We start from the raw sequence: 26,427 nt of genomic DNA on the forward strand, positions 1-26,427 counted from the left end.
GGTATGGTGTCAGACACAGGAAGTCATCCTCCTAACACTGGATTTGCACCATAGTTTGAGACTTGCACTGACTGTGGTAATGGGCAGAGGATACTTAAAATAGACAAATACTTTTCTAAAAAAACAAAACAAAAAAAAAACAAAAATAAAAAAAACAAGTACCTGCCATCCCAGGCATAGAAGCAAACCAGGTGATCCTATGTACTATTCAAGAAATAAGGACTGCAATTATACTCTGGCTTCCACTACCCCAATTCATGATTATAAATCATGGAAACGTGTACTAGCATAATACTGAGCAAGAAGACTGTTGTATCTGCATAATATGCTTATGAACACCCAGGCCTATCTATAATATTTTCCATTTGTTAATGATACTGCACAAATTCAACACAGCCAATTTTTTTTAATTCATAATGGAATGGCTGGTCGTGATCTTTTTTTTTTTTTTTTTTGTTATACACACACAAATTCAACCACCTACAAAATCAGGTGGGGGCTTAGTGTTTCAGTAATCTGAAGGACCTAATTCTGTAAATGGATGATTCTTAGGGAAGACAAGTACAGCAGCGTACAGTGTATAAGCATGTCTCCAATGAATGTGAATAACCGAGGGAGCTCCAGCTGGAAATTAGGGTTGTGTAAGTATACTTACCATTACAGTAAATCCTCAAATGTTCACTGCCACAGTAGCTTTGGCTATATGGGTTTTATCCTACTCAAGATATACTAGGGTCCAGCTTCCTAAGCTACAGGGCACCTTTCGCTTGCCTAAACCATTATTCAGCTTGAGCTGATTTGACTAAAATGACAGGTTTGAGTGGCAGGCCATTTGTACCTTTCATGCCAACTGAGAAAAGAAAGGATAAGCCCTGACAGGACAATACTAGGAAAAGAAAATATACATGTCCACACCCTGGCATAAAAAAACATACAACTAATGGGGGATGGAGGGAGGGAACAGCTACTGCTGCCGCAATCATTCAAACATCTGCTGTTATGGTAAGTTACTTACACAACTGTACTAGGTTCATCATAATGATGATTGGTGCAGTAGCCTTAGCTACTCATATATGGGCATTTGACCCGACAAAATATTACCTTTCCAATTTCAAATAAATCAAACCTTAAAAAAATACATTTAATAAAGGAAATTGAAAAAAATATGAGTTTTGCAGCTATGGTTTAAAAAACAAAAGTATGGACATTATGAAAGGAAAATAAGTTTCTTATAAGTAACCAATGAAAAAAAATTAAAAATAAAAATTATATAAAATACTATACATATACATAGTATAAATGCATGTGAGTTAAGTATTACAGCAACATTGAATTAAATATTAGATCTAAAAGAATAACAAAACATGTGCATTGGTATCCATTAAATGAAAAGCACAAACTACCTACAAAAGCACACATTACATTAAACTAGAAAAGGAATTCCCCTGTAATCATTTTATGGAAACACCAATGACAAGGAGAAATAGCCAGTCAAGTAAACCACAATAATAGTCACATTAAAATATACTTTAAAAGCAAAATATTGAAAAGCAGACAGGAGCCTCTAAACCAATCTACATTATAATTACTTGTACATGTAGTGACTTTGAAAATGTAAGTGAAAGTTGCAATTCCCATACAAACAGCAAAAGAATATAAAATATTGAAATATAAAATAAACGTACCATATAAAGAGATGTGACTGGAATAATCTTCAGATAAAAATATTTAAATAACTAAATCCAAAAGAAATATAAGGACAAGTTAAAAAAAATAATCCCACGCAATAAAGACATACCAACAAAATAGAAAATGTATCTACTGTTACCTACTGTATAAAATAACATTAACATTATAAAAAATAAAACTAGAAAATGTATCTACTGTTACCTACTGTATAAAATAACATTAACATTATAAAAAATAAAACATTTTAAAATCACAGACTATCAGTTTAATTATTGTGTACTTCATTAATTTAATACAGAAAAAGTAATTATTAAAATTTATTTTGGGTCAAATAGTCCACAAAGTATTACCATAGACAATAAATGTACATTTAAACATGCAAGTGTATACAATTGCACTCGGGTCGAATCATCTGGGGGCAAATCATCCAGGGTCAAACTGTCCTGCTTTCAATGGGAAAGGGTCCACAATCCCTTGGAAAATGGTCCTACCAAACTCTGTCCTTAGACCTGAAGAAGGGATCTAGCTTATGGTGCTTTGCAAACATATGTACAGAGGACCAAGTTGCAGCTTCTGGAGTCCCAACAGTTTCCAAAAAGCCACAGATGAAGCCAAGGCCTGGTAGAATGAGCCTACACCCTGCCTGGAATAGTTAGCTGACAACCATTCAGAAATAGTCTGCTTCTTCACAGGTTCTCCCTTCTTATCTTCACAAGTAATGAACAACTGATCAGAAGTTCTGACAGAGTTTGTTCTGTCAAGATAAAGCCCGAGTTGTCTGTGGATGTCCAAGGTATGAAGTATCCTTTCTCCCTTATGTTTTAGTTCTAGAAAGAAAACAGAGAGATGGATGGATTGGTCTAAGATAAACTCAAACTCCACTTCAGACATGAAAAGAAGAAACAGTTCTCATAGAAACTGTATCTCCATGGAAGATGAAATAAGGTTGGCCAACCATAAGAGCATGCAACTCAGATCCTCTTCTTGCAGAGATCAAAGCTATCAACAAACTTGATTTCCATGTTAAAAACCTCAAGTCAGACAGATAAGCTGGTTCAAATGAAGCAAAAGTCAGCTTCTCTAATTCAAAATTAGGATTCTAAGGAGAAGCCACCAGCTTCTTATCTAAAAGCCTTTTCAAAAAAATGTTCACATGAGGCTGCACTGAAAGAGAAGGATCCATGGGCAGACATGTTGATATGGCTGACAAATGAACCTTAATAGAGGAGTAAGACAAGCCATAGGGTACCTATTAACAGAAATACTGAAAAAACGGATAAAAAATAACCCTGAATGGGCTCTGCTTGTTTTGTTGGCACCAACTAGAAAACTCTTTTCATTTCCTTATATATGATGTTCCAGTAGCAGGCTTTCTTCCTTTCATAAGTGCTAGCTGCATGTCTTCAGAAAACAGATGCCTAAAAGGTATCATCATCCAGGTAGTCAGATGTAGTTGTTTGGGGATCGGGATGTATTAAACATCCCTGATCTTCTGTGAGTAAAACCAGTCTGAGGAAGCTTGTAGCAATTGCTACTGGCTAATTCTAAAAGAATGGAGAAAGTACAGTTGTGTACCTACCATAAATGTAGATGTTCGAGTGTATTCACTGTTGCAGTCATGACACTTGGGTTATCCTGCTGGCAGGCTACCTACAGTCGGCCTGAATTCCAAAGTCCTGGTCCGGTGTCAGTTGCTGTCGCCTCTTCCCTGACGTCAGTGTGCCAGGGGTATATAAGATGCAGCCGACGCCATTTTCTTCAGTTTTTCTTGCCCCAGATGTCAGGTGCCCCCAAGAAGGTAGGCAATACATATTGCTTATAAAAACATGCACTAAAATAAAACAATACCTTCACCTACAAGCAAATACACCACATAGGTTGTATAGGATAGAGAAGTATAGATAAGTCCCAACAAACGAAGGGGGATAGAGGGAGGGTAACCTGGACTGCAACAGTGAATACACTCGAACATCTACATTTATGGTAGGTACACAACTGTACTATGTTCATCGTGTTCACTGTTGCAGTCATTAAACTTGGGTTGAATCCCAAACGTGAGGTAGAGCGGCTGGGTCTAAATAGGATTTGGAGTGGCTAAGAGGCCCTGCAGAACTGCAGTGGCAAAGCCTGCTCTGGATTTAGAGTAAAGAGGCAAGCGAGAATGCTTGGTAAACGTGTGCACTGAACTCCAAGTTGCAGCCTCCAAAATTTCCTTAGTTGGTACTCCTCTGAGAAAGGCTGCTGAAGTGGCTGCTGCCCTGGTAGAATGTGGCCTAATATTCTTAGGCACTGACTTGCCATGCTGTACATAGCAGAAATGAATGCAGTGTCCTATCCATTTTGAAATAGTCTGCTTTGAAATAGCCTTTCCTTGTGATCCTGCAGCATATGCTACAAACAGTTGCTCAGTTTTTCTGAAAGCTTTTGTTTTGTCCAAGTAGAAGCATAGCTGCCTGTGTATGTCCAAAGAGTGCAGAAGTCTCTCCCCTTTATTCTGGGGATCTGGATAAAATGTTGGCAAATGAATGGTTTGGTTAAGAGCCACACTGGATACTACCTTTGGCATAAATGTTGGGTTTGTCCTTGGAGAAACCTTGTCTGGATGAAAAATGATAAAAGGTTCCACTGCCATTAATGCCTGTAACTCTGAGACTCTTCTTGCTGAAGTTATTGCTAGGAGCAGAGCAGTTTTACATTATAAGAATTTTATATCAGCTGTATTGGCTGGCTCAAAAGGAGGCAGTGTGAGCTTTTCCAAGACAAAGTTGAGGTCCCATGTAGGTATCGGTGCTCTCCTTGGGGGTTTTATGTTTTTTGCCCCTCTGAGGTACTGTCTTAGCAGTGGATGTGAGAAAATAGGAGGTTCCGTATTGTAATGAGCTAAAATGGCAGAGCATGGATCATAATTGAGAAGAGAAGGATAGGCCTTTGTCCAGCATCTCAGTTAGGTATTGTAAAATCTGAGGAATATTTGGAACAAGTGGTTCAAGTCCTTGTGCCTGGTTCCAAGCGCAGAATCTCTTCCATTTTTCCGTATAAGATTTCCTGGTGCTGGGCCTCCTGGCTTCCAAAAGGACATCCATAACAGCTTTAGAGAGAGGTGTGTTCTGAGTGGCTATATTATTTGCCATCCAGCCAGATTTAAGGTTCTGAGTTGGCTGTGCAGGATCTGATTGTTTTGCTGAGTCAGAAGATGAGGAATCTGAGGTAAAGTCCAGGCTGGGCCTTGAGACAAGCTCTTTTTTGGCTTCTCTTGTCTGACTTTTAGGAGTACCTTGGGGAGGAGAGGCAGTGGTGGAAAGGCATAAACTGTTAGGATTTTCCAGCTGAATGATAGAGCATCCACTTTCCATGCTTGAGAGTGCTAAGTCCTTGTGCAGAATCTCTGTAGCTGGCAGTTGTGAGGGGAGGCAAAGAGATCTATGTCTGGGCATCCCCATTTCCTTGTTATCATGCTGAAGACCTGTGGATCTAGTTTCCACTCGTGAGGGTCCATGAGGTTTCTGCTTAGTTCGTCTGCAAGAGTATTTTTCTTTCCTGGCAGGAATTGTGCCTGCAGATGTACTTGATAGGTCAGTGCTGTGTTCTACAAAGTCATGGCTTGCCTGCAGAGGGGGTAGGAATGTGTGCCCCCTTGCTTATGTACCACATAACTGTAGTATTGTCCGTCTTTAGCAATAGTTGTCCTGGATGTAGTAGATCCTTGAAGGCTGTCAGGGCATTCTGTACAGCTAGCATCTCTTTTTGATTGATATGAAGATGCATTTGGTCTGCAGGCCACGTGCCCTGAATACATTTTCCTGCCATGTGTGCCCCCCAGGCATATTCCGATGCATCTGTTGTTAGTGTCTGCCTGGCTGTGGGTAAAGTGAAAGGCTGTCCCTTGTTGTGGTGACAGGCCAGTGCCCACCATCGAAACTCCTGTTGCAGGCAGGGAATAAGAGTTATTATTGTTTGCAGGCTGTGGCAATGTTCAGTCCAAACACTTTTTAGATACCATTGTAGCTTCCTCATATGCAGTCTAGCATATGGAATTAGCAGGATGCAGGATGCCATGAAGCCCAAAGCCTGCAGAATTTTTCTTGCAGGTAGCTGGGTCTTTGTTGCCATCATTTGAAAGTAATGAGTCAGTTGCCTTTGCTTGTCTGGTGTGAGATAAGCCATCTGGGCCGTCGTATTTAAGCTTGCACCCAGGAATATTATCTCTTGAGAGGGCACTAGTTTTGATTTCTTTTCGTTTACTGTGTACCCTAGGCAAATTAGTAATCTTTTTACAAATGCCAGATGCTTTAGTAGAATGTCCTTGCTCTCTGCTTGAATAAGGCAGTCGTTCAAGTAGGGATATATGTGAATTCCTTTTTGTCTGCAAAATGCAATTACTGGTGCCAGGCATTTTGTGAAGACCCTGGGCACAGTAGATAAGCCAAAGGGCAGTGCAGAGAATTGGTAATGCATTGAGCCAGCTATGACTCTGAGGTATCTTCTGCAAGACTGTCTGATTGGGACATGCAGGTATGCCTCTTTGCGGTCCAAAGTAACTAGCCAAGCCTTCTTGCCCAGCATGGGTAGAAGTTGCTGCAGTGTCAACATTTTGAATTTTGGAACGTCCAGGAAAGTATTTAAAATAGACAGGTCCAGTATTGGTCTCTAGGCTTTGTCTTTTCTGGGTACCAAGAAAAGTCTTGAGTAAAATCCTTGCCCCTGCTCTTGCTGTGGAACTTTTTGAATAGCCCTCATGTCCATGAAATTTGTTTTTGTGCCTCTGCCCATTGATTGCGTGGCAGGTCTGGCATACCTTTTGACCTTGGTAGGGTGTGAAAGTGGAACCTGTAACCCTGAGAAACAATATTCAGAACCCATTTGTCCTGGGTGATCATGTGCCAGTTTTGTGATAAAAGTGCTAGTTTTCCCCCTAAGTGTGCTGCCAAAAGGTAAGTGCTTGGTATTTGTAGAGGAAAGTCATTGGGACTGCTTCCTATAAGGTTGTGATTTGTCTTCTCTGCCTTTGGGGGCTGAAGCACCCCGTTGTTTATGTCTGTTTGAGCCTTGGGGCTGAGATCTGCCTCTTGGGCGCCTGTATCTGCCTCTTTGTGGCCTGTCTGACACTGGAAAGGACCAATTTTTAGAAGGCCAGTTCCTGTTAAATCTAGGTGGCTGAACCTGTAAGAAATCCTTTACTGTCTGCATTGATTTTTATTTATCCTCCATAGGTTCATAGGTTCATCTTTAACACCTCTTCTGCCTTAACACCAAACAAAGTATCATGCTGTAATGGAGCATCCAATAAATTCGCTTTAACATGATCAGGTAAACTCTCTTTCTTTTAACCAAGCATGCCTTCGAATGACAGAACCTGTAACTACGGCTCTGCAAGATGCCTCTAATGAATCAAAACCACATTGCAAAGTATGCTTTCCCACTTGTTCAGCTGCATGCAATAAATCCTGCATTTCCTTGTTCTCAGGACATTCAGAGCTTGTAAGCATTTTCTGTTTTAACAAAGACATTAGGTATTGTTGATATTTAAGCATGTGAAACTGGCAGTTTAAAGCCCTTTCAGCTAAAGTAGCAGAAGTGTAAACTTTCTTCCCCCATCTGTCCAGTGCTCTAGAATCCCTCAGAGGGAACAGGTTTTTTTTGCAGTGGAAGCCTTGACCCCTTTGGGACCCTGAGAAATAGTTTCAGGATCAGCAGCAGGGTTTTTATAAAGAAATTTATGAGAAACTGGAACCCTGTAGTACCTATCTGGCTTAACTGGTGCAGGGGGTAAAGAATCAGGAGTCAAACTGGATTCAGAAAAAACATCATCAACAATATCTAGTACAGGGGGGATAGCAAGAGGCCTGTGCTGAGGCAATAAAAGAAAGTCTCTGAGCCTTTTCTTGGATTCAATCCTGGCTCTCCCAATGGAAATGTTCCCTCATGGTGTGCAGGATTTCCCCAAAAGAGTAGCCCTCAGGAGGATAGGCTGAAGGGATAGATTATTCAGCATCAGAGTCCTCATAGGGAGGAAGAGAATATCCCTGTTCTGAAGAGGAATCAGAAGAAATAGAAACCTAGTCAGAGGAGTCGTAGTCAGTGTCTTGCCTAGGCCTTTTATCAGGAGGGGTATGGGAACCCCTGATCAAAGAAATTAGGTCCTCGGCCATTTTAAGCATCTGTTTCTTTGGCATGGATGACTGTCCAGGAGAATGCTGTACTCGTTTCTTTGTCTTTAAAGGTGTTTTAGACTTTGCCTTGGCTGCTGAAGTGGTCTTGATAGTAAGCTGTGTAGGCCTGAAAACACCCTCAGAAGCCGATGCCTGCTCAGCGGCTCCAGACCCATCTGAGGGAATTGTTTCCATAGGCCCAATACCTTGAGTTTCCAGAGGCCTAGCTTGTCTCCACGTGGGAGTCGGAGGCGGCCTGTGGCTCTGAGGTAGCGGGTGTCAGGGGCTCCGAAAGCACATCACTGAAAACTGACGAACCGGCGACTGGCCTAGAAGAGGCTTCGTCGTCGGTTTTGGACCTCGGATGCCTGTCTTTTTCTTTGTCCTTGAGCTTTTTATGAACTCCGGTCGGTTGTTCCGACGACATTATATAGTTAAACCTTCGGCCAAACTAATGTAAAGCAAAATTGAACCGACGCTTAATAGTGTGTTGGTTGAATCTAGCACAAAACCGACAACTATCAACATTGTGGTCAAGGCCTAGGCAAGGAATACAGTAAGAATGAAAATCCTTAAGAGGTATTTGCTTCCCACAAGAAATACAATTGTTAACTTTTACTGACATCGGTCTGGAGCAAGAAAAAGTTTCCCCAACGGAGTACTTAGCTTTATTGAAGGCTTCAGATCTGAAATTCAATTTAGAAAATCTCAGGAGTCAGCCGACCGGCACTTGTGAACTGCTTTTGCTTCGGGCACCGCGCGGCAAGAAAGACTGAAGAAACTGGTGTCGGCTGCATCTTATATACCCCTGGCGCACTGGCGTCGGGGAACAGGCGACAGCAACCGACGCCGGACCAGGACTTTGGAATTCAGGCTGACTGCGGGTAGCCTGCCAACAGGATAACCCAAGTATAATGACTGCAACAGTGAAACACTATGAACATCAATTGTTGCCTGAACTAGTAGGCAGTCACCATAATGATCTTTAGGGAGTCCTTCTGAATCATCAGAAGTAAATGGAAATCAGTGTAAAGGGTGGAAAAACATACAGGAACATTCCTGTCCAAGGAAAGGAAAAGGCATCTGTTCTCCAGGTCTTCTTGCATTGAGTCCTGGAACATAATTTTGGTAGTTGATTGTTTAGAGAGGAGCAAAAAGGTCTACCTAAGGAACTTTCCACAGATAGATCAAATCTTGGAAGACCCCCTGATTCAATTTCTATTTATGAGCATCTGCACTGATCTTGCTCAACTTGTCTGCTTCACAGTTTTGCAGAATATAAGAGGCCTGAAAAGTACATGTGCTGTACAAATATATGCCATGCTAACATGGTTAGTCTGTATATGGGGTAAGATCTGGTTCTTGCTAATGTACCAAATCACTGTGGTATTGTCTGTAAACACTTGGAGAGGTCCCAGGGACTACAGATGACTCGGACAGATGCCAGCATTTATAAAAGCTAGCATTTCTTCTATTTCTTTTATGTTTCTGTGCTTTGGTCTGGCTTTCTTGTCTCAAAGACTTCACTTTTATATCCACTAACACTGCACAACAAGCAAAGTCTGAGGATTCTGTTGTGACTGACTGCTTTGGAGCAGGAGAATGGGAGACTTGGATTCTGAGAAAAAATATCTTCACCAACTGATTTTCCTTTTCACAAACGCTGTAACTGGAACTTGAAAAGGTAATGTGCCTTCAGGTTAATGTGTCTTGATGCTGGGACCACAGTGATTTCAGATACCATTGTACCTTTCTCATATGGAGTCTTATAAGAGGTATCACGAGAATCAGGGAAGCCATGAGGCCTGTAATTCTGAGGTATTTCCTTACTGTAACACAAGTCGAAGCAGAAAACCACTGGAATAGATCTAAAAATAGACCTACTGTTCTTTTTTTCTGAGGTGTCTTGCAGGCACCCCAGCGACACAATCATATGAGAAGGGGCCAAAAAAGCCTTTTGAATGTTCTCTTGGAATCCTAGGCTGTGTAGGAGATCTCTTACATGCAGAGAGATTCCTGACACTTTGAAAAAGACTCTGTTCAGATAAGCAAGTAATCTAAATATGGAAAATGTGGGTACCCTATAGCATGCAGTGAGCTATCACAGGGAATTTCAAGCAAAGTCTCAGGGTATAGACTGAGGCCTGTCCCCCTAAAGGAGGACTTTAGTGCCCTTACTATTGCCAACTGTTACCAACCTTGAGCCGGTAACTGTCCTGGTATTTATTATGGCCATGCCATTGATACTTCTCAGATTTTATGGTGTTTTGCTACTGTTGGCCATGCTAAACCAATGCTGACATGGGCTTTACTGCATTCTAGAGAATGCACTTCAAAGAATATGAAAGAATATGAAATTTAATGTTTTCATGTACTTTTCAAAGATCAACCAAAAGGCAGTCCATCAAAAAGTGTGCTCAGAAAAGCAGTCTTGGTATCTTTGGCAAAATCTGTATGCCATTAGGTGTGGTAGCAAAGAGCACTTCCTGTGCCTGTTGCTCTTGCTGAACTATCTGCAGAAATGTGAGCCAGGTGAATGGCAGGTTTGGAGTAGAAGCTGCAACTTGTGCTTCAGGTCTCCATCAATCAAACCCTCCAGTGACTAACTCAGTCATCTCTCACTCTAACTGCAACATAAATGCTAAATAAACAGTTTACCACAGTCAGTGTGAAAATGGAGGACATGTAAACATGGTTTCCACATATGTTTTGGGCTCTAGAGTCATTACTTGATGGATCAGGAAAAATAACTGCAAATGCTTCCATTACCCTACTCATAAAATCCCAGCTTACTCTGTCAAATGCCAATAACAGCAGTATTTTGTTATATTCCACTTCCCTCTGGATCATCATTGTTCGATTAAATGCGTGCCTCCCCTCCACAAAACCACACTGATCCATATCTATGACTTTTGGCATCACCTTTGCCTTTTTTTTAGCCATTATAGACAAACACTTTAAAATCATGGTTTAAAATTGAAATGGGCCTATATGAAGTTAGATCAGATAGGTCTTTACTGTCCTTGAGTATTACAGCTGCCACAGTTTTTTGCAAACAGGATTTTGCTGCCTCCCCTCCTTTTAAAATACTGTTAAATAAAATCTTTTAGATCTTTAGCACTTTCTCCCCAACTAGCTTCTACATTTCTAAAAGAATACAATTTATTTCTGAAGATTTTCCTGCAGATTGATTAAACATCACCATTTTTATCTCATCTCCTCCTGTCCTCCATCCTGGCATATTTACATCTTCCATAAATATTTCCATCTGTGCTATTTCTCAATTTGTCCACTTCTCTGCTTTACACAACTTTTCATAAAATTTCTGAAATACATCTTAATACCGCTGCAGAATCTCTGATTATTTTTCGTGTTACAGGTTCCCTAAGACTGGCAACAATCCTTTATACTTTCTGTTGCCTAAGTCATTGTGCCAAAGATTTTGTTCTCAGGAGTTATTATATATTATATATTTAAAAAAAAAAAAAACAATTGCTTAACAGCAATCTTTCTAAACTCATTCATATTATCCAGGTATTCCCTTATTTTCTTTCTCTTTATTACTTTGCAATTGTGTTTCTTCTTATTCTGTAAGATTCACCTAATTTTGTAATACTTTAAACTTATTCTTATTACTTCTTGACAAGATCTCTTTCTCTTTTACTTCCAGCCTAGCTTTAAACACCACTTTCATTTTATCTGACTCACTAGCTATAACTTCGAGTACTTTGTATCTTTCCTAACAACTTCCTAATATTTTCCACTACCAATTCTTTAAATTCCTCTATTTTTAACAGGTAGATGGGGAAGCACCCGTGTCTCATTATTACTGCATTACCCAGCATTTTTATCTTATTAATCACTGGTGCATTATAAGAAATAGCTATTGGATGTGTTTCATAGTTTTGAATTAAATGCTTGTTCATGTTCCTTTAAAATATATTTTCTACCAAGTCTAGCCCAATTATTGTACCTTGGTGAATAATATGAATTCTGTCAGATTTCCTGCTACTTAAGTCACATCTTTCATACCAAATATTTTCATAACTTTCTTCATCTATCATCTTTTGTTTAATTTCCCTTCTAGGCCCCCTAGATATATCCTCATTGCTGCAAATCAAATCCCAGGTCTCCACTTATAAGTAATTGGTTATTTCTGCCAACATTTTTTTAAGCTCAATAACAGTAGTTTTATCTAGAATAAAAATACGTGCCAGTGCAATTCTCAGCCCTTACCAGTAACCCTTTACCATAACAAATCTGCCATTATCTTTCCTCTCTTCTTCTATCACTACTGAAGTACCTCTAGCCATTAAAATAAGTACTCCTCTTTTCCTTTGTGCCTGCCATTCTGCAGACTATCCATCCGGAAATCTTTCTTTATCTAAATCACATGCTCAGTTCTTTCTAAATGTGTCTCCTGAAGCATTGCTGTTTTTGCACTCTGTATTAATATAATTATGTATGCTTACTTTTTGTGTACACCTGTGAGACCATTCATATTCAAAGATGATATGGAAAGTGTTGCCATTGTGGTAAGATGTCATTATTACCAGCTATTATATATGGCAACTTTTTTTAAGATTACAGCAGCTAACAATTCAAAGTGTAACAGCTCCATACTAGGCATTGACATGTCATCAGAGTTGTATGTTGTTTTAGACTTCAGTAACAAGACTTATAAATGTTCTGATGTTTTCAGACAGTTTTTTAACAGTACTAGTTTTCAGTTTGCCCAAATTATTTAAAGTTAAAATGTATGAGTTAAAGCAAGTATGCAAATGGTCTCATGTTTTCAAACAGTTATATAACAGTACTAGTTTTTAGTTTGTTTTTATCTACGTTCAGACAGTACTGACAAAAACATATTAATAGTTTAGTCTCCAGAATATAACCTTATCAGATTTCAGTTTATTTTTATCTGTGTTCAGGTAACACTGGCAGTAAAGGTATTCTTTTTATTCCGGATTATAACACTTATAGATGTTAAGTATAAGTATGCATCATTGTAATATATATTTCACACCCCAATATGTCTTTCTGAGCAATTTAGTTGTGTCATCTGAACTGGAATTTATTTTATCGTTAACCCATAAATCTGCATGTTTCTGTCATAACCAATTCTTTAAATTCTGTACATTTTGACAAACTAATGCATGCAAATTCTTACAAGTGTCATCTGTGTGTACTTCTGTACATTCTGTAGCATTTTTATTTATCTCTGATGACATGTCAATACCTAGTATGGAGCAGATACAAAACTTATTCAAAAATAGATAGGGTCTTTATTTCTAACCAGATGGTAACAGATTTAATTAATTCCAAAATCATTTCATGTCCTATATCTGATCATAACTCAATTGTTTTTGAATTCATGATAAAAAATACTCATAATGTTCAGATCAAAAGGATACCAGCATACTTAACTCAGCTAAAAGACTATAAAGAATATATACTTTCAGAAGTACATTTTCTAGACATAAATAATACGCCTGAAGTCTCCATTGTCTATGTTTGGGATGCCTTAAAATCATATCTATATGGACAAAGTATCAGATGGTATAATAATAAAAGGAAATCTTGGGATAAGGAATTGTTAGATATTCAAAGTAAATTAGACTCATAAACATAATAATAAAGAAAATATTATGGACAAGAAAGTTATTGAAGAAATAAACAAACTAAATGAGAAATACAAAGAAATTTTAACTCATAAAGTTAAAATAACTTTAGAGAATACAAGTTTTTGTCTTATTCAATAAGCCCCAAATACTTACATAGACTTAAAAATAAAACAAAAAGATTGAATAAACAAAACCATATCAAAGAAATCTTTTCTCTAAGGAAAAAGAAGAATGTTTCTAGTATACCAGAAATACTGGATGAATTTAGAAATCACTTTCACAAGATTAACCATAACAACATTAACATGGAACCTAAAGATAAAATAAAGGAGTTTATAACCACAAACATGAATAAAAAGCTTAATAAACAACAGATTAAACTATTGGACAAGAGTATTTCATATACAGAAGTTATTACACAAATAAATAAGCTTAAATCAAACAAAGCACCGGGTAATGATGGTATTATACCAGAGATATATAAAATCCTTTCTAAAACTACATATTCATTAATACATAAGGTTTTTATTTTGGCCCAAACTGAGTTAATAACCCCCATCTTGGCAATATACATTTATTTCACCAATTTTAAAACCTAATAAAGATCCAACTAGATGTTCTTCATATCGACCCATCTCATTACTTAATGTTGATTATAAAATGTTTATGAGTATTTTTGCTGATAGATTGAAGACAATCATCCCGGCATTATAGATATAGATCAGACGGGCTTCATTGTAAATAGAAATACTTTTGATAATATAAGAAGAACTTTAACATTAATTGATTTTGCAAATAGGAAAAGAAAGATTTAACACGTATTAGTCTTGATATAGGTTCAGCATTTGATTCAGTAAGTTGGGACTATCTGTTTACCTTACTGAAATGCACAAACTTCTCTGATGCATTTGTAAATTTAATTGAGCATTTATACAAAGGAACGCTGGCTTATATTAAGGTAGGAACATATGTTTCACAAAAATACCCATTCTTAAAGGTACAAAGCAAGGATGTCCACTTTCTCCACTATTATTCACTTTAGTAATGGAGCCTTGGGCTAATTTGATTAGAAACAGTACTGACATAGAGGGTTTTGAAATAGACGAAAATACAACATCAAAAATTCAACTTTTGCAGATGATGTTCTAATTACATCAGCAGGATCTAATTCTTCTATGCAGTCTTTATTTGATAAAATGATGAATTTTAAAAGTATTTCTGGTTTAATATTCAATGAAGAAAAACTAAAATACTACCTATATATACGAAAAAATATTCTCATTAGTGATTTTACTAAATATGTACCCAATTCAGGTCAGATAACTTATTTAGGTATAATACTATCTAAAGATATTAAATCTATTATATATAATAACTATAATACCTGTTTTCTTAATATACAAAATCTTTTTAATACCTGGAATAATATGTTTTTACTATGGAGGAGAGACTTACAATTATTAAAATGATAATATTCCCCAAGATTTTATACTTAATACAATCAATAATACGTTCACCTACAAAAATAATTATCAAGAAACTGAATACACTAATGTTAAATTTCTTATGGGCACCTAATAGACCTAGGATTGCATTAAAGAAACATACTAATAGCTGGTCTCAAGGGGTATTTCTTTTCCAGACTTTAATTTATATATTATCTCTTCTATTATAAAAGTTATTACTTTATTAATAGATCAGTCATATATCGCAAAATGGAAAGATTATTGGGAGCTAATTAGTATGCACTTCATGAAAATCTCCTTAACACATAAAAATATGATTGTAAATAACTCCATGTTGTGGTTGCTAAAGGAATTTTGTACTTCACCTATTACACCTAAACATATGGTTTGTTACCCATTAAATATTATTATTAGTTATCGTAACTTTATATTCATGCACCCTAAGTATAGGGAATGGAAGTTTATTGTATTCCCTATAATGTATACTCAGGGTATGCTTATGTCATCTACTTCTGAAGGAGCTCATTTAGCTATAGATAATGATCTAAAGTACTGGTATCAGCTGATATCTGATAATAAAGTTAAAAATCTAGATTTCTTAAAACAAGAATTTGATCTAAGAGAAACTTGCTGGTTAGAGGTTCAGATCTTTAGACAACATCTCATTGATAGAATAGATCTAATGTCTATAACAGTTAAAGAATCTATTCCAAAACTGATTGATTACTTGATATTAAATTTACAGCATAAAGTTTCTGATAAAGGTAAACTTTCATATATACATAAAATTATCAGACAAGAAACTTTTTACAGTGTAGATTCATACCGGAATTATTTCACCTCTATTAATGGGGACCCACCAACTCAACAAGATAAACAATATATATTGGAATCTGCTTATAGAACTACATCTTCCATTGTCTGGAGACTTTATACATGGAAATTTTTACATAGATCTTTTTATACACCTTTGATGATGAATAAAATAAATAATAAAGATAATCTATGTAAGAGATGTAATGTAGAAATTAATGCTGACTGGGCTCATATGTTTTAAGACTGTATGAAGTTGAAAGAATACTGGAAGTCAATTAATGAATTTTTGCAGGCTCTTTTTACAGATAATTTCATTATTTCTAAGTCTCTTATATTATTCAACACACCTGTACCTCAATGTGTTAATAAGATTAAGCTTCCCTTGTTATGGTCTATCCTAGCAGTGGCCAGGAAAATAATAACTAGAAATTGGATTTCAGATACACCTCCTTCGTTCAATGAATTTAAAAATGTTATGAATATAATGTGCCATATGGAAATAAGCACAATTAGAATGAGAACAACTAGAAAAACATCATATTATATTGTATGGGATAATTTACAAAATTTGTTAAAAAAATTCTAATTTCAATAGCACGGTATTTTAGTTTAATTAATTGATCTGATTGTAGTGGATGTCTTTGTAAATGCTTTAGTTGTTTTGTTGAATATTATAATAATACCTATTTTTAATTACTTGTATAAAATTGTTATGATATTTCTCTTATATGTTAAAACAATAAACCTGTTTTGAAAAAAAAAAAAACCTAGTATGGATCTGTTACATTTTGAACTGTTAGTTGCTGTAATCTTTGACCATTTAAATCCTGAAAAAACTGCATTTGTGTCTGATAAAGATCTATTTGTAACTGGAGTTGATTTTTCTGTGTTAATCAGTACATTATTCCATAACTTTTCTGTAAACAATGAAATATTGTCTTCTTTCGACCTTAAACAATGACAAATGCTATGGTTTGGTGCTAGACTTCCACACATTTTATAGATAAGCTGAAAATCCTTTTTTATAGAAGTAGCAAGAACACTGACTTGAGCTATGGAATGCATTTTTTCTTTAGTTTGCTCTGAAACATCAGTAATTTTACTCTGCGCTGAAGTCTGTGTATCATTTATGGTGGAATTTATTTTATTAAAATCTGCACTTTATTCTCTATTATCCCCTTCAGTGCAATATTTGCACTGGTTACATTCTGAACATCTGTAACATGAACATGAGACACTGCCTGCATGTTATGTACATTGACTGTGTTGACGTCTGTATGTGCAATACTGTGACTTAATTCTGTACTTTGAATTACATGTAAAGTAGAATTTATTACATTCTGAACATTTGTATTTGAAATTGTACTGTGCTTAAGTCTGTATTTTGAATTACATTATTGATGGAAGCTGACTCATTCTGCAAATCATGGGAAAGAGTCTGTTGCAGTTTGCTTCTGCGATTTTGCGTCTAGAAATATTTAAATATTCCTGAACTAATAACATTGAAATTTAAATGAACATTTCTGGAACATAGTGTTTTAGACTGTTTTACTCAAGTTTTAACTTTAAACCACACATTTACTGGTGTCGTAACTGTAGAGGTATTACTCGATGTGATTACAAAGAGGCATGCAAATTAAGTATTGTTTTTGCTTGTTGTTTCCCTGAAACATTAATCCTGCCTAAAACACGGCTTTTCAGTGCTTCTGTGGATCCCTAGTGATATCTGCATTGCTTACTGTACTTATTTCTTTGTTGCACTTGAAAAAAGTTACTGTTTGTCATTTTTGCATTTAAGTTACCTGTAACACAGTCGCAGGCTACACACTCAAGTGCACTAGCCTCCTCTGTGTATTTAAAGTAATTTAAGATCTGCATTTCTGTTTCTGAAAAACAAAAAAAACAAAAAAACTCCTTTTCCCGCCTTTCTGAACTAGTCCAGTTTTCAGGCTTTGCTGAATCCAGGACTGTGATAAAGGTTCCTGTGTTGCCCATATCATACTTGGATAATTAGGTGGCTTCCTTGTTCACTGTGAGAGAGGGAACTCTGAGCAGCCTATCTGTCCCTGTAGGAGTGGTCCCAGCCCAGCAATTTGTAGCTCATTGGCCATTTTGGGCTAATTTCTATCCTTTTGATCTCCCTGGCATAAAAACTGCTTATTGCGGTTTTGCGTGGGTTTGTGCACCGTCAGCGCTGTTTAGCGGTTAAACTATTCCAGGCTCCACGAAGTCTGCACTTCAGTTTTTCCCTTGAAACTTGATACACTTCAACCCAGCACTAGAAATAAGGCACTTTAAGACCGGTACTTACTAAAACTAGCACTAGCTGACAGCTGGCACTTCAGCCCTATACTCAGGAAGTATAAGGCTCTTTACTCATCCAATCAGCAATACAGTCCAAATCATCTATTCAGGCATGTTCAAGGGACAGCTTCAGGTGTACTCTCTGGTCCAGCTGGTGAATCTGGGCATCCTGAGGCAATGTTACAATTGCCTCATGTACACAGACAACCCCCTCCTCCTCCCAACCAACACAAACATATGTGAGAGATGCAGCTACACAGCCAAGCTGGAGGCTAAGCTCTCTCAACCCATGACTGGATCATCCAGTCACAAGGAGAAGGGCAACACTAGCACCACATTACCAGACTCACATAGACCAGCCATAACTGCACCAGCAAACAACTCTCAGAAACACGCAAAAACATACTCCGAGGCTCTAAATAAGAACCTGCCTAAACAACAGAGACCTCCTAAGCATACACTCAAGCAACCCCCACCCCACAACAGAAACCAGGTAACACATACATCACAACGTCAGTGTGCCAAGCAAAAACAGACCCTAAGGCTAAATAACACACCTAACACACTAGTAATAGGTGATTCTATCATCAGGCACACAGACGTCCCACTCACTAGACTGAACAAGGAGAAGGTTACCGTAAGCTGCCTGTCGGGGTGCCAGAATCTGCCACATAACACATGCCCTCAGGTCACTCCACAAAAAGTACAGATATGACTCTGTCATTGTACATGTTGGCATAAATGACCTGAGACGTACCTCCCTGGACTACATGAAAAGAGACATTGAGGAGCTCCCTGACCATGTAGCCCAGGCTGGTATGACTCTGACTCTGAGTAGCATCCTGCCCTCACCCAAAATGATGCCAGCATACGAAGAAAAAAATATCAGTTTCAACAATTGGTTAAACTACTGGTGTCATTCAAAGGGGATCCAGTACTTGTCAGCCTGGGACGACATGCTTGACAAGCCACGTTGCTTCGCCAGAGACGGCTTGCACCTGTTGCCCCTGGGCTTTCGAATACTGGCCAAGACTCTTGCCGCCCCAATACTGCCTTTTTTAGGCAAGGCTCAAAAGACAAACCCGCCTCCATAAACAACAATAATAAACAAAAACTGAGGGTAATGCTGCTCAATGCCAGAAGTCTAAACCTCAAAATGCACGCACTCGAGGCTCTCCTTAGTATGGAAGAAATCGACGTATGTGCAGTGACAGAAACCTGGTTCAAGGCTCCATAGAGCACCCCAGCACTACCAGGCTATAACTCCTACCATACCTTTAGGTTCCAAAACCAGGACCGGAACACAAAAGGAGGGGGTGTGTCCATATTCATCAAGAACACCCACACCTCCAGGCTAGTAGCACAGCATGCGGAATCTAAGACCATCCAAGTGCAACTGACAGTGGGTAAAATTGACTGTTCAATTTACAGCTTGCTACAGATCTCCCACCTTGTCTCAGGACCCTCACGCAGCATTCATGAGAACATTAAAAAGTATGAAGATTCTACCCAACACCATGTTACTGGGTGACTTCAACTATCCAAACATTGACTGGGAAAACTACTCAAGCTCAAACACCCTAGCCCAACTCTTCCTTGAGTTTATAAACTCAAACGCCCTGGAATAGCTGGTCACCCCTCCCACAAGAGGTGACAACATACTGGACCTGGTCATCACCAACATGGGGAACCTATGTTCCACACCTGAGGTAAACTCGTCATTGGTAAGATCAGATCACAAACTAATCACACTGGACATCCACATCCCGAGCTCACCCACAGTCAAGGAAATCAAGGTAAAAAACTTCTCTAAAGCCAACTTCACACTCCTCAAGACCGAGGTGGGAAGTTTCAAAGCTCCCAATCAAATGAAAAATGATGACCCATCAGCAGAATCCTTTACAAGTGCATTCTATGAACACCTTCAAGAATGCATGGACTGAACCATCCCAAGTAAAACCAAGACCAACTCCTCAAAAAAGAGGAAGCCAGTCTGATGGACCCCGGCCATAAATAAACTTTACAACAGAAGGAGGAAACTCCTGCAAGATAGAACAAAATCCCAAAATAAGAAGGCATCTCTGATTAACATCAGTAAAAAACTGCGCTCCCTCATTAAATCATCCACGGCCAACTTCGAAAGAAAATTAGCCAATTACTCTAAGGATAACCACAAGGCCTTCTTTAACTATGTCAAGAGTCTAGGGGCAAACTCTCAGATATGCTCCAAGCTAGTGCATAATGGCCATAAATACACTGAACCAACCGACACTGCCAACATCCTGGCTGACAAGTTCAGTGCAAACTTCACCCCCCCCCCTCTCCACCAAAGGGGCTAGCACCCACCCCAGTAGAATGTGGCACTCCAGATATCTCAGACACACAAGTAAAGACAGCCCTTGCAAAGGCCAAAAACACAGCATCAATGGGACCAGATGGTATCCCAGGTTGTGTCTTACACAAGCTTCAAAATGAACTAACCCCCCATCTCAAAACACTATTCAAACTCAGCCTCTCTACAGGCTATGTACCCAAAGAATGGCGTACAGCAACAGTCGTACCACTCCACAAAGGTGGTGCCACAACTGACCCTGGGAACTATCGCCCTATAAGTTTGACTAGCTTGGTCTGCAAAGCCATGGAATGCATTGTCATGGAGCTCATTAACAGGGACATTGGGAACCTCCAGACACTGGACCCCACCCAGTTTGGCTTTGTTAAAGGCAGATCTTGACTCCTGAACTTGGTTGACTTCTTCGAAACAGTCACCAAGGCCATAGATAAAGGGAAGGTGGTCCACACAGCATATCTGGACCTTGCTAAGGTGTTCGACACCATCCCACACTCAGGAATCATAGACAAACTCACCAGCTTAAATATCAACCCCCATGTCACGAGATGGGTTGCCAATTGGCTCTCAGACAGAACCCACACAGTAAGAGTGGCAGGCACCATGTCTGACTCTAAACCAGTCACAAGCGGAGTCCCACAGGGGTCAGTCCTGGGACCCCTCCTGTTCGGTATTTATTTCGCCGAAGTACAGGCAAATGCAGAGGGACTGTGGCTAACCAATTTCGCAGATGACTGTAAATTGGGTGCAATAATTGACTCTCTGGCTGACACAGACATCCTGCAAAAGGGTCTCTCAGAGACGAACACCTGGTGTCAAAGTCACAGCCTCAATCTAAATGCCAAAAAATGCATAGTAATCCCATTTGGAAAAAACAAAGTACCTACAAATTACCACATAGATGGGAATCCACTAAGTACAGAAGAAGTAATTAGGGACCTGTGTACCCAAGTAGACAGCATGCTCTCCTTTGAGAACCACATAGCCAAAACGGTCAGGAAATCCTTCTATGTGGCACACCTGATCACAAAGGGTTTCTCATCCAGATCCAAGGAGGTGATTGTGCCCCTTTACTCCTCACTCATTAGGCCCATAATAGAGTACAATGCCCCATTTGGGATGTACCTCACTAGACACCTGCAACAACTAGAAAGACCACAGAAGTACCTCACTAAGAGGATTAAGGGCCTTAAACAATTACCCTATGAAGCACAACTAAAAAAGCTCCAGCTCTTCTCAGTCACTTACCGTCTGCTCAGAGGTGACCTATGCCTGACCTATAGGGCCATGTCGAACCCTGAACTAATGGACATGCTTCACCTCAAAAAAACGAGATCCCTCAGAACCACTCGTTCTAGTGACTTGAACCTATGCACAACAATAAACAGGACATACTGGAGGGATAGATTCTTGTCCCAGTGACTCCCCTCACTCTGGAATAGAATCCCAATCCATATTCGACAGAGCTCCTCTCTGACCATCTTCAAGAGAAATCTTGATGAGTGGATGGGCAATCATAACTTCTACCCTGGGATCACTTCAGGAGCCCTGTTAGACAGAGGCCCAGGTTACTACTCTAATGGGGAGGCGAAAGCCATCACTCTGTGGCTAGGCTTATAAATGCCCCTGGGAAGATAGCCTAGTACTTACCTATGAACCTATTAACCTAAATTACTTTTACTGATGTACTTAAACTTTTATGAGCTGTTAGCTAAAAAGTGCATACAAAGTCTTACATAACTTTATGATTCTGGAAGACTGTATTCTGTAGTCTGCAGCTTTTTAAACCTTTTTTGCTTTTTGGCTTTGTGACATCACACGGGAAACTTGAAACTTTGTGGAAATAATTAAGTAAGCTGTTGTTAACTGGGTAATGTATTTTTATGTTCTGAAGGAGCACTGTTGAAGGTTGTAGATTTTCTGAAGTAGTGCTGGTCTGTTGAAGTTCTTTGAGGCTTTTTCTGAAGTAAAAGCTGGTGTTCTGCAATTTGTCTAACAGTTGCAATTACTGTATGTAGAGGTAAGTTTTAGAGGTGTCTTACCAAAAGGTCTGCTCTGTAAGGATTAACTGTACAGCTGTCAGCTGTGGCCTTATTTTGTATGGAATTTACAATCTCCCATCTGGAAAACACTGGTGTGCTGCTGAAAAGTCTGTTATGAAACATTTGCTGCAGCTACTGACAGATACAGTTGTTTCTGCTGAAGTTCTGAAAAAGTGCTCTGAATGAACACTTGTACCTGTAGTCTGACTGCTGATAAGATTGCTATGAAGGAAACACTGTTCTTCTATAGATTGCTCTGTACAACACATGTAGTCTGACTGCTGAAGCAAGGTTGCTATGGGGTTTTGGGACTTACTTTTACTGCTTTTTCCCCATTCATACTTCATAGTGGCTTGCCATTGAAAGACTTAAGACTGTAGTATACTGGAATTAAATGAAAACAACTGAAATGAGACTGGAATGAAAGTTTTTAGTTGTTAATTATACAAATTTGTGCTGAACAGGTGCCAGTCCCTCCTTTATATGCCAAGTCTTTTGTACTTTCACAAAATGCATGCTGCAAACATAGTAGTTTGGTTAATAACGCTTTATTAGATGTTAACAATATCCGAATACTGTCTTTAATAGCAGTGCTGATAAACAATAACAGTCTGTAGAAATTCTGGAGTGCTGGATAACAGTAACAGTGCTGATAAATATATCCAAAGTTTCTGCAAATTTTCTGCACATATATATTGATAATATCAACTGAAACAGTCTTTTCCTCCTGAATAATATAAATATTTAACTTGACTTCTGTACTCTGGCTTGAGTGTCTGTTCTGAAATCCAAAAACTAATTTCTTTTCTGTAATGCTGGATATTTAATCTTTTCTGTATGCCAGTCTGAACCAACTTACTGACTTCATTAACTGTATCTGAATTATTTCTTAATAACTTCATCATATCAGTTATGAAGGCTAGATGCTGAAACTGGTCTGAATTTGGATTGTGATGGAATAAATTGTGGTAAACTACTTGCGTCCTTGAGGGCTGGCCTTTTTGTTAATCTCTATATGCGTCTGTTTGGCCATTTGCATCAGCCGTACTTGCTAGCTGCTGTGTGGGCGTGAACACTAAAATATAAGACACTAAGGACATAACACTTTGTTGGGAGTGGGAGAATAAAGTCCTCTGTAGTGCACACCTTGGCATTTAGTTTAATTGTATTACTCAAAATATAAGGTGGATTTATGTTGTAGTCAAAGTCCATCTATATTAACACTGGTGCCAATCTTTTTGTTTTGTTTTTTTTACAGAGTTGTTGCAGACTTATCAGACTACCATTCTTCTCACAAAGTACTTACTATTTCCAAGTGATGACTGGGAGGATTTAAAATGTATCCAAGTGCACTTACAGGCTGCTGCTTTTCAGTGTGTAATGCATATATGTTTTATTTGAACTAGCTTTCAAAGATGATGGATTTAAAATGGTTGAGCAAGACTACTAGCATAAAAAACAGATTTAAAATTTTCAGAAAATCATTGCTAAATTAATACTGTTGGAATTCATCTAATGTGGTTAATTGTGAAAAAGAAATGAAAAGAAAACACAGTAGGGAAGCCTACTGCCTTAGGTATTCCACATTAATTCAAAAAATAATTGCTGAATGAATAAATATTCTATTGGAATTCATCAAGTATAATTGCTTAATAAATACATCTAAGAACACAATAGGTAAGCTACTGTCTTAAGAAGCTCATGTTATAAAGTTTGAAAAATTGATTTAGTCTGAACACCTGCTACTTCTACTCTGACCAGATAAAGCATGCTATTCATGCAATAATTTGTTTAATGGATGACTTGATACAAGTCTTGGCCAAGATGAGGAGTTAGATGGAAAAATGTTATATGTGCTAGCTATGTGAGAAAAACTGAATCAGTCATTTGATAATGTTTCATGAAAGAAAGGAGGCATTTAACAGCATGCAGCATAATCAAACGATTGTAAAGCAAACAACTCACCAACTTCCACTTGCACTAGTGATTTTGAAACTAATGATTCTTCTGCCTAACTCAAAATATTACATGAGAATGGGATACTCAAATGAGAACAAACTCTGTTTCTTTTAAGATAACAGCCCGTAATAAAAACTTGCAGAAAAAATCATTTCTGGGTTTTATGTAATACAATTTTTGCTCAGAAGACTCCCTACACTAAATAATCCAAAGAAGAAAAGGAATGACTGCATTTATTCTGCAGTCAACATACAAAATGCAATCATGAAAACAACACATCACTGATTTGTTTCCTATGAACTGGCAAGATGTAAGAGTACAGTTATCTACTCATCCTGGAAGGGCATGAATAAAAATCATTCATAATGATGAACTGAACTCCCACAATGGACAGTGCACAGGAGGAAAGTTTTATACCCAATACTGCTCCATTGAACAAATGTACTCAAATAGTCTGCAAACAGGGCTTTCAAAAAACATAATTACGACATTGTTTGTCCACAACTAGATGAATAACACCACAACTAACTAATGGCTTAGCAAAAGACTTCTTAAAAACTAACATTTTTATTTCTGTTAATACTAATAACTTTATTAAATAAATGATTCTTCATACCTGCAGTCATTCCATTTCTGAAAAATATCCATTTCCATTTTTTCTGTCTGATTAGGTGAAAATCTAAATTCAGATACCAGCTCTGGTGTGTATTCTGAAGGATCAAGGTCTCCAAGCTCAGCTGTAAAACATTACCATGCATTAATATCACAGATTAGTCTGACATAATTATTGTTAACTTATGAAATAAAATGGTTAGGTACTATCAAAGGAAACAAATTCATATTTTACATGTCTTTTTAATGAATGTTCTTTTACAGGTAAAGGCAAATTCCAGCAGAGTAATATGAATTTTAAATGAGAGTTTAATACTAATTGAAAATACAAACCATCAGCAAATAATTCAGACATTAGAGGAATGACTGCTTCAGTACAGCTAACATTCTAAATTACTATTTAATTAATTAACCCAATTCCTAACAGTTTTGTAGCTTTATACATGAACTACATCCATACCACCATGCACCATAATGTTCTACCTTTAAACTAAATATAACAGCTATGTCCTTAACATATCAGGGGATATCTGTAGTTTGGCAAAAGTCAATTTTTTTTTTTACATCTCCCACACTTTAGGGTACAAGCATCTCTGGTCAGCATATGATGTGACATCACATGTCAGACAAAGACTGTGTGCACAAACATTCTGCTCCACATTAAATCTTCATAATTTCCTGACTTTTACACGTTAGTCTGCTAATGATCTCTATGCAGTATCAGTATGCATGTACTAACACTGCTTTTATAACAGCTTCTCTCTATCACGCATCAGTATCAACATTCATATGAGACCAGTTTTGACCTTTGCTGAAGGAAAAATAGCAGGTCAAACTATGCTACTGAACAATGTTATGAGTAACTGCTACTATGATCCTTTATGTAGTACGATCCTTTACTTCTCTAATCAGCATCTCACCCCATCTAACTTCATATGCCAAAAAAAGTCTTACTACCAAAAGAATAAAACTGGATGGTAACTCCCCCAAACAAGTTTCCTCTGCAGAAATGGTAGTCTTTCCTAAAAATAAGCTTAAATATACATGCTATAATCTGTGATGCTCTCCAAATATACCAACTGTTGGCTTTTGGTGCCGTAAAATTCACCCTTATTTCACGATAATACAGCCTTTTGCTTAACACATGAATTCACTGCCCTATGTCACCTATTCTAGCATACTGATTCCCTTTCACAAATGTCTATAATCATTTTAACTAACTCACCTACCTTATTCAATGAAAAAGGATATGAGAGCAAATCAACTAATTAAAGAATCCTGAACTAACAAACCTTCTTAGTTTATTACTGGGAATATGTTGTGAACCATACACCTGGATAATTTCTAAATATCTCAATGTTTTTGCCCCATTCTTTATCAAAATCAAATGGGAAATGCCCCTTACTTCACTTGACA

At 38.0% G+C, this 26,427-nt stretch overlaps 1 protein-coding gene across 1 annotated transcript in view; it reads right to left on the bottom strand.

The window, feature by feature from the left end:
- The window catches only part of LOC122796516 (band 4.1-like protein 4B), a 2,320,263-nt gene that overhangs the window by 542,944 nt on the left and 1,750,892 nt on the right, over positions 1 to 26,427 (bottom strand). The window contains exon 7 of the mRNA XM_044065074.1: positions 25,016 to 25,136. Within this exon, the coding sequence (XP_043921009.1) occupies positions 25,016 to 25,136 (121 nt within the window). The remainder of the gene's footprint in view (positions 1 to 25,015; positions 25,137 to 26,427) is intronic.

This window comes from Protopterus annectens, chromosome 3.part0 (assembly GCF_019279795.1).
Source record: "Protopterus annectens isolate FY-2018-M chromosome 3.part0, PAN1.0, whole genome shotgun sequence".
Lineage (NCBI taxonomy): Eukaryota > Metazoa > Chordata > Ceratodontiformes > Protopteridae > Protopterus > Protopterus annectens.